Raw genomic sequence first — 9,529 nt, forward strand, 5'->3', positions numbered from 1 at the left:
TACAAACACTATGTGTCCCTTTGGGGGGATCCGGGGGGGAAACACTTGTGCCCACCTATTTTACAATTGAGAAAATGTTTGAAGCTTAGATAACTACCAGTTCTTTATAAAAGCTACCAGACTACATAGTGTCTGAAATACTATTTATAGAATATAGACATTACTGAAATAGCAAGTGCCTATAACATTGTCACCCTGGAATCGTCATGCTTCCCTGGTATGGACAGATCGGGTTTTATTTCTTTTTAAATTCTCCTCTTTTTTTTTTTTATTTTTAATTTATTTTTTTTTCCAAACACATTTAGCTTTTATTCCCAATTTTTCTTTTTTTTTAATCATTTCCCATATTTCATCATAAATAGGCACAGAATAATTTATATTTTTTTTTTGTTTAAAGAGCCAAACCGCATCTGATAAATGTACAAGCCTTCGCCTTCATTAATGCCACGCCACCCACGCAGCCTTTGGGGGTTTGGGGATGTTACAGCTTTCCTTTACAGCAGAAAACTTTAGTCTTTTTAGGAGGGTGAGACTCGTGGGTCACCTCAGGGCTCGGTGGGTCACCGCCCGCCCGGCCTCGTCTCTCGCACCAGAAGTCCTCAATAATAAACTCATTTAGAAGCCGATAATAAAAAGTTTATACCATGGTGTTTGTGTGGTAGTCCATGAGCTGCATCCATGATGGCCCAGAGCCAAAATGCCCATCGCCTTTCTGCCTGCAGGAGTTTGTGACACCGGCTGGGTGGGTGGGAGGTGACACCCATGGGTGCTGCTCTGGGCCCAGGCCAGCTCCCCTTTCAGCCAGGTGGAGCTTCTCCTCGGGTCAGCAGAAGAAAGAGCACAGGGGTTGGGGTGGGGGGAAGAGTCTTAAAAAGGTAAAGTGTCCAGGAAGAGTTTGTCGATTATTGCTGGCGGCGGCACCAAATCCTCCAGTTTCAGGTAGAAAATGCGCTGCAGCCCCTGCGTGCAGAGCGTGCGCAGTTCGGGGAGCTTCCCCAAGAGTTTGGACAAATAGTTGGGGCGATTGAGGCCCCCGTTATTGAACGTCACGTGGTCCTTGAGGCAGTTCACGATCTTGTTCTGGAGCTCCTCAACCCTCTTGGGCTCCTTCAGGCCGTGTCTCTCTGCGGGGAGAGAGGGGACATCACTGAGCTGCCATGGGGACAGGCAGGGTGGCCCTAAAACCAGGGCAGGGGGACACTCACCTGTCACCATGGCCAGGGCAGCGATGCAGGAGAAGGCAGAGATGTCGATGTTCATGTTCTGCAGGTTGGAGGAGAACTCCACGATGGAGTCGATCCACTCCCCGAAGCCGCGCACGCACTGCAGCCGGTGCAGCACCACCCCGTTGCAGAAAATCAGCTTCCCCTCCACCGGGTTGGACCTGGAAGGAAGGAAAGAAGGGGACAAGCCCAGAGTGAGCTGATGGATGAAGGGAGAGAGGGAGGAAAATTAGACAGAAAGAGATAAAAGGAGGAAAAGAAAGATAAAGATGAAAGATGAGAGATTGATAAAAGAAAGGGAGAATGAGCGGTAGAAATAAAGCAAGAAAAACAAGGAGGGAAAGATAAAACAGAAAAGAGGGAATAAAAGAAAAAAAAAAAAAGAACAAGAGAAAACAGTAAAGAAATAAAAAAAAATAATAATAAGAAAAGAGATGATGGGGGAGAAAAAAACCTAAACAACTAATTACTTGAGGAGCAATAAACGAAGGCTTTAAGGGACACCTAATTAGCGAGGAGTTAATAAAGGCAGAGCAGTGGCCCTGGCCAGGGTGTGAGTCCCCCGAGCTCACCTGTAGGCCAGGCGCAGCACAAAGAGCTCCAGGAAGGCCGACTCGAAGAGCAGGTCCTGGTCGGTTTTGGGCAGGTCGGTAAAGCCGGGGATTTTTTCCGCCCAGCCTCTGATGATCTCCATGGAGCCGGTGAGGAGATCATAGAACTGCTGGATGTGCTGCGTGTCGTCCCCGCTCAGCTGGTACTCGGGGTTAGCCTGGAACTGCAAATCCAGTTGAAAAAAAAAAAAAATAAAAAGCGCTTAATGAGGTTCTCTAAAGTCTATAACCCGTGAAATTGCTCACCCCGTCCCTCGGCCGGGGAGCGGGCTGGGATAACAATTAAAGCTCTCTCTGACCGCCGAGGAAATGAGACGTTCCGGGGTAATTAATTCCATTAGGGGACGGCGCTCCGGGGCCGGGCTGGGGCTGGGGCTGGGGCTGAGCCCCCGGCCCCCGGTGCTCTGTCCTGTCCTGTCCTGTCCTGTCCTGTCCCCCCGCAGCGGCCCCGGCGGGACCCCCCGCGCGCTCGGCGCCGCTTACCCGGGAATAGTCCAGGCTGGTCATAGCCGGGTTGGAGTCGACATGGGCTCTCACCAGCGCACTGATCAGACTCACCGGGGGAGAGGGGGGAGAGGGCTCCTGGGGGCTCTTCGGTTTGGACGGCAAACGGCCCCGCCGGCCTTTTAGGCTGTCTGTGCGCACCACTGCCGGAGAGAGAGCGTCAGCACGGACACACGGACACGCACAGGGACACACGGACACACACAGGGACACACGGACACACACAGGGACACACGGACACACGGACACACACAGGGACACACGGACACACGGACACACGGACACAGGACACACACAGGGACACAGGGATGGACACACGGGCACACGGACACACGGACACACACAGGGATGGACACACGGGCACACGGACACAGGGATGGACACACGGACACACACAGGGATGGACACACAGACACACGGACACAGGGATGGACACACGGACACACACAGGGATGGACACACGGATACACGGACACACACACGGACACACGGACACACGGACACACGGACACAGGACACACACAGGGACACAGGGATGGACACACGGGCACACGGACACACGGACACACACAGGGATGGACACACGGGCACACACACAGGGACACACGGACACAGGGATGGACACACGGACACACGGACACACCCAGGGATGGACACACGGACACACACACGGACAGACACACGGACACCGCCAGGGACGGCCACTCACCCTCCTTGACCATGCCGACGGCCAGGCACTTCTGGAAGCGGCAGTACTGGCAGCGGTTGCGGCGGCGCTTGTCCACGGGGCAGTTCTTGTTGGCCAGACACACGTACTTGGCGTTTTTCTGCACCGTGCGCTGCGGGCAGGGCCGGGCCGGGAGAGGGGTCAGAGCCCCGCGCCCGCCTGAACCTCCTTTTCCCTTGGTTTTCTTCTCCCTTTCCTCCCCGTTATTTTGTTTTCCATTTTCCCGCTTTGTTTCCATCCCTTTTCCTCTTAGTTTTCTTCTCTTGCTTTCATTTTTCCTCCTTTATTTCCTTTTCCCTTTTTTATCTTTAGTTCTCCTCTTTATTTAACCTTTATATCCCTTCCCCTTTTTTCCTTTTAACCTTTTCTCCCTTTTAAATTTTTCTTTTCTATTATTTCCTTTTCCCCTTCTCTTCTTCTACCTTTTAAAAATTATTTTCTTTGCCCTTTATTTCCTTTCCCCTCTTTATCTTTATTTCCTTTTTCCCTTTATTTAGTTTCCTTTTTCCTTTTATTTAGTTTGCTTTTTTCCTTTTATTTCCTTTTTGCCCCCTTTTCCCTTTTATTTCCTTCTTTTCCCTTTTCCCCCTTTTATTTCCTTTCCCCCCTTTTATTTCCTTTTTTTCTCCTTTTATTTCCTTTTTTCCCTTTTATTTCCTTTTTTCTCTCTTTTTTTTCCCTTTTTTCCCTTTTATTTCCTTTTTCCCTTTTATTTCCTTTTTTCCCCTTTTATTTCCTTTTTTCCCCTTTTATTTCCTTTTTTCCTCTTTTATTTCCTTTTTTCTCTTTTTTTTCCTTTTATTTCCTTTTATCCCTTTTTTTCCTTTTATTTCCTTTTCCTCCCCCTTCCTTTTTTTTTTTTTTTTTTTTTTTTTTTTTTTTTCTTTTTTTTTCTTTTTTTTTTTTTTTCTTTCCCAGGGCATTTAAGAGGAGCAAATTGCCAGCGCCAACATCCGATCTAACCTCTCATCTCCCGGCCACGCTTTACACGCCAAGAGCAGGGAAAGAAACGCTCGGTAAATACAAATCCGTGGGCATTCATATTATTTACACTCCTCGGAGACCTCCTCTATTTAAAACCATAAGATTATTCAATCAGGACGGGGAAATAAAGAGATCACTTAATTTTCCCACGGGGAATCCTGTTCCGCACGGTTGGCTCGGGCGGGTTCTCTGTCCCAACCCATTTCCATCTGCGGGCTGGGGGCCCCGCAGGCTCTGCCCGGCCCTATAACCCCTGTACAGCCCTGTAAACCCCTCAGGCCCCTGTAACCCCCTGTATACCCCTGTAAACCCCTCCTGCCCCCTGTAACCCCTGTAACCCCCTGTACACCCCTATAAACCCCTCCTGCCCCCTGTAACCCCTGTAGCCCCCTGTAACCCCCTGTACATCCCTGTAAACCTATGTAAACCCCTGTACACCCCCTGTAACCCCTATAAACCCCTGTAACCCCCTGTACACCCCTGTACACCCCTATAAACCCCTGTAACCCCCTGTACACCCCTGTAAACCCCTATAAACCCCTCCTGCCCCCTGTAACCCCCTGTGAACCCCTGTCCCCCCTGTACACCCTTGTACACCCCTGTACATCCCTATAAACCCCTCCTGCCTCCTGTAACCCCCTGTATCTCCCTGTACACCCCTGTACACCCCCTGTAAACTCCTGTAAACCCCTGTACACCCCTGTCCCCCTTGTAACGCCCTGTACACCCCTGTACACCCCCTGTAAACTCCTGTAAACTCCTGTACACCCCTGTACACCCCTGTACACCCCTGTACACCCCTGTACACCTATGTAAACCCCTGTACACCCCTGTCCCCCTTGTAACGCCCTGTACACCCCTGTACACCCCCTGTACACCCCTGTACACCTATGTAAACCCCTGTACACCCCCGCAAACCCCTGTAAACCCCTGTAAACACCTGTAAACCTATGTAAACCCCTGTATACCCCTATAAATCCCTGTAAACCCCTGTACACCCTTATAACCCCCTGTACACCCCTGTAACCCCCTGTAACCCCTGTAACCCCCTGTACACCCCTGTAAAACCCCTATAAACCCCCGCAAACCCCTCTCACCTTGAAGAAGCCCTTGCAGCCCTCGCAGGTGCGCACCCCGTAGTGCTGGCAGGCGGCGTTGTCCCCGCACACGGCGCACAGCCCCTCGTTGGACGGGGACCCCCGGGAGGGCGGCGAGGGCACCTGGCTGTCCAGGAGCTGCTGGCCCAGCTGCAGGCCCGGGAAAGCCATGGAGGGCTGTTTTCGGATGGGGTTGGGCACGGCGAAAGGCTGCCCGTCCACGGCGTGGTGCGGCCCCGAGGGCTCGGCGCCCATGGGGACGTGCAGGGGACCCTCGAAGCGCATCTGGCAGCTGGAGACCGGAGTGCCGGGCGGGGATTGCTTGAAGGAGAACAGCGACAGGCGGGACACGGGAGTCTTGCGCTGCTCCAGCATGTGCGTGGTGGCCACGTAGTTGGGGTGGAAGTTGTGCAGAGAGCCCGGCTCGTCCCACACGGGGCCGTGCTGCACCTGGAAGCCGGGGGTGGACGGGGTCGGGGGCGAGGAGGGCTTGTAATAGACGGAGCCCGAGTGCGGCATCATCTCCTCGGCCTGCGGGGGCAGGTGGCCGTGCTGCTGGTAGCCGTGCATCTGGATGTCCTCCACCTTGATGGAGGATTGCTGGCCCGACAGGGGCATCTGGTACAGGCAGGGCGGCTTCACGTCGTAGCCGCTGTTGTAGTTGTCCATGAAGGTGCTGAAGCTGGGCAGGGAGGTGGTGGCCGTGATCTCGGTGTTGGTCAGGTCCATGCTGAACTTGACGAACTCCGGAGTCAGGAAGTCGGAGCTGTATTCTCCCGAGGAGTGGTAGCTGTAGCTCTGCGAGGCCGGGCTGGCTCCTTGGGGCGAGGATCCATACTGAGCCTGGACGCAGGGCATGGCTGCCAACGAGACACAGCGCTGGAGCCGGCCCGCGGCCCCAAAACCGGCACCGGGACCACCGGGACCGGCACCGGGACCACCGGGACCACCGGGACCGGCACCGGGACCCCCGGGACCCCCGGGATCCACCGAGATCGGCACCGGGACCACCGGGACCCCCGGGACCGGCACCGGGACCACCGGGACCACCGGGACCGGCACCGGGACCACCGGGACACCGGGACCACCGGGACCACCGGGATACCGGGACCACCGGGACCACCGGGACCGGCACCGGGACCACCGGGACCACCGGGACCACCGGGACCACCGGGACCGGCACCGGGACCACCGGGACCACCGGGACCGCCGGGGATAGAGGCACCCACCTTCAGCCGGGGCAGCGGCGGGTCCGGGGCAGCCGAGGGCGGACAGTGTCGGGGCGCTTTACCGGCGGGGACAGCGGGGTCCGCGGGTCCGGAGAGCGGCGGCCGCTCCAGCCTGCCCGGCACGGCGGCTGCGGACACCGGACACACCGTCAGAGGACGGACACACGGACAGACCCGCCGGTGAGAGGAGGGACACACGGACAGACCCGCCGGTGAGAGGAGGGACACACGGACACACCGACCGCCGGTGAGAGGAGGGACATATGGACCCGTCGGTGAGAGGAGGGACAAACCGACACCGGGACCCGCCGATGAACAGACGGACACACCGACACGGGGACCCGTCGACGAACGGACGAACATCCCGACCCGCCGGTGAACGGACTGACACACCGACACACGGACCGCCGATGAACGGATGGACAAACCGACACCGGGGACCCGCCGATGAACAGACGGACACACGGACCCGCCGGTGAGCGGATGGACACACGGACACGGGGACCCGACGGTCAGCAGACGGACAAACTGACACCGGGACTCGTCGACGAACGGACAAACACACGGACCCGCCGGTGAACGCGGACACAGCGATGAACAGACGGACACACGGACCCGCCGATGAACAGACTGACAAACCGACCCGCCGATGGACGGACTGACACACGGACACACCGAGCCGCCGGTCAGAGGATGGACACACGGACCCGCCGGTGAACGGACGGACAAACCGACACACGGACCCGCCAATAAACAGACGGACAAACGGACCCGCCGATGAACAGACGGACACACCGACACACGGACCCGCCGATCGGGCAGCAGGGGCGGAGGACTGACACACAAACCCGCCGGTGCGGGGACAGACACACGGACACACCGGTGGAGGGACAGACAGATGGACACACCGGTGGAGGGACAGACACACGGAGCCGCTGGTCAGACAGCCCGGGCGGGGACTGACACACGGTGGAGGGACAGACACACGGACACCCCGGCGGGCGGACAGACACACGGAGCCCCGTGCCCGGCTCTGGCGGAGCCCCCCGCGCACCCCCCGGGCTGCGGGAGCGATGTCACCCCGCGCCCCTCCCGGAGCAGCTTTGGGCCGGGCTGGGGTTACTCCCCGGTTATTCCCCGGTACCCGGGCACAGGCTCCCGGCGGGCGGGCTGGCACCGGCACCGGCCGCCACATCCCCTCGGGAGGGCGCGGAGCATCCCCGGGGAGCGCGGCGGTGCCGGCAGCGGAGCGGGCGCGGCTGGCTGACAGCGGCTGGCGGGGGACACGCACCCGCCCCGTCCCGTCCCGTCCCGTCCCGTCCCGTCGGGGGATCGCAGCGGGGACGGGACCGGGCGGGGACAGGACGGGTCTGGGGGCGCCTCGCGCGCGGGACCCCCCGCCCGGGCGGGGCCGGGCACTCACCGGGGAGCGGAGCGCGCATCCAAGGGCGGGCGGGTGGAGCGGGCGGATGCAGCGGGCGGACGGAGCGGGCGCAGCGGCGGCGGCGGCGGCGGCGGCGGCACGGCCGGACTGTGCCCGCCCGCAATGTGCCTTTGTTTATGTGGCCGCGGCCGCCGCCGAGCCAACGTGCGCCGCGAGCCCCCCGCGCGTCACCGCCGCGTCACGCGCCGCCCGCCAATCACCGCCCGCCGCGGGCCCGCCCCGGACACGCCCCCCCGCCCCGGTAAGTTTCCCAGCGGTGACGTCACGCGTGAGGGGGCGTGGTCTCATTTGCATAGAGGGCGGGGCCGCCGCCCCCCGCGCGCGTCACCGTGACGTGATGGCCGGAATAGCGCGCGCGGCCGCGACCCCCGCGACAGGGACAGCGACAGGGATAAGGACAGAACCAGGACAGAGCCAGGCCAGTGCACCGTTCCCCCACTTCCGTTGCCCACGCGGAATTTAAGCGGATTTTTGTCTATTTTTAAATTAATATTTTGTTTTATTATTAACTTTTTATATGTTGTATTCGTTTTATTTTAATTTTATTTTGGATTTATTTCTTGTAATGTTTTTCATTTTAGTTATTTCTGTGTCTTTTTCGTGTCTTATTAATTTTCTTATTTTCCGTGGTTTTTATTTTTTTATTCCTATTTTTTCATTGCTTAATTTAGTTCCTTATTTTCGGAGTTTCACTTTTTAAAGTATTTGGCGATTTTTGTTCTTTTATTCAATATAATTTTTTAATTTAATTTATGAAATTTACTTATTTTTCTGTATTTTGGACTTATTTATTTAAATTTCCTTTATTTACTTTGAATGGCTGATGTTTGTTTATTTATTTAGATGGGAGAGGTTTATTACTATTTTATTTTATTCTATATTTTATTTTATTTTTTTATTATTTATTATTTTTTATTTAATTTTTTATTTTTATTTGAAATTTTATTTTATTTTATTATTTTATTTATTTTATTTTATTTTATTTATTATTTATTATTTTTATTTAATTTTTTTATTTTTATTTGAAATTTTATTTTATTTTATTTATTTTATTTATTTTATTTTATTATTTTTTATTTTGTAATTTAAATTTTATTTATTTTATTTTATTTATTTTATTTTATTTTGTATTTTAAATTTTATTTTATTATTTTATTTTATTTTATTATTTATATTGTATTTTAAATTTTATTTTATTTTATTTATTTTATTTTATTATTTTATTTATTTTGTATTTTAAATTTTATTTTATTTTATTTTATTTTGCCTGTCCCCATCAAGGCCTCCCCAGTTTCCATCACTCCCAGGCCAAGCCCAGGCCAGTGTCACTGAGGAAGGGACACACAGCAGACCCAGGGCAGTGCAATTAAAGGCGCCGCGTTTATTAAAATCTCGGCCCGCAGCTGCACCCGGCGGGGACGGGGCTCTGGGGGAGGAGGAGGGTGCACAGGGAGGGGACTCGGCCTCCTTCCTCCACGGTGGGGTCTGTTCTCTGAGCCCGGATTGTCCCACTGCTGCCCAACAGCCTGGAAAACAGGGCAGGAGGGTGTCAGGGAAAGGGACAGAAAGGGATCAGGAAAAGGGACAGAAAGGGATCAGGAAAAAAGACAGGCATCAGGAAAAGGGACAGAGTGGCCTGGAAAACAGGACAGAAAGGCATCAGGAAGAAGGACAAGAAGAGGATCAGGAAAAGGGACAGAAAGGCATCAG

General features: G+C 54.4%; 1 protein-coding gene across 1 annotated transcript; it reads right to left on the reverse strand.

Moving 5' to 3' along the window:
• Positions 1–233: 233 nt before the first annotated feature.
• Positions 234–6,004, reverse strand: NR4A2 (nuclear receptor subfamily 4 group A member 2; the record flags this gene model as incomplete). Its single annotated transcript, XM_083865706.1, has 6 exons — positions 234–1,124; positions 1,206–1,384; positions 1,796–1,998; positions 2,318–2,481; positions 3,048–3,177; positions 5,147–6,004. The coding sequence occupies 6 exons, from the start codon at positions 6,002–6,004 to the stop codon at positions 868–870; spliced, it is 1,791 nt and encodes a 596-aa protein (XP_083721832.1). The 3' UTR covers positions 234–867.
• Between the last annotated feature and the right edge of the window lie 3,525 nt (positions 6,005–9,529).

The sequence above is a fragment of the Zosterops lateralis genome (assembly GCF_965231275.1).
Source record: "Zosterops lateralis genome assembly, chromosome: 7".
In the NCBI taxonomy this organism is placed as follows: Eukaryota; Metazoa; Chordata; class Aves; order Passeriformes; family Zosteropidae; genus Zosterops; species Zosterops lateralis.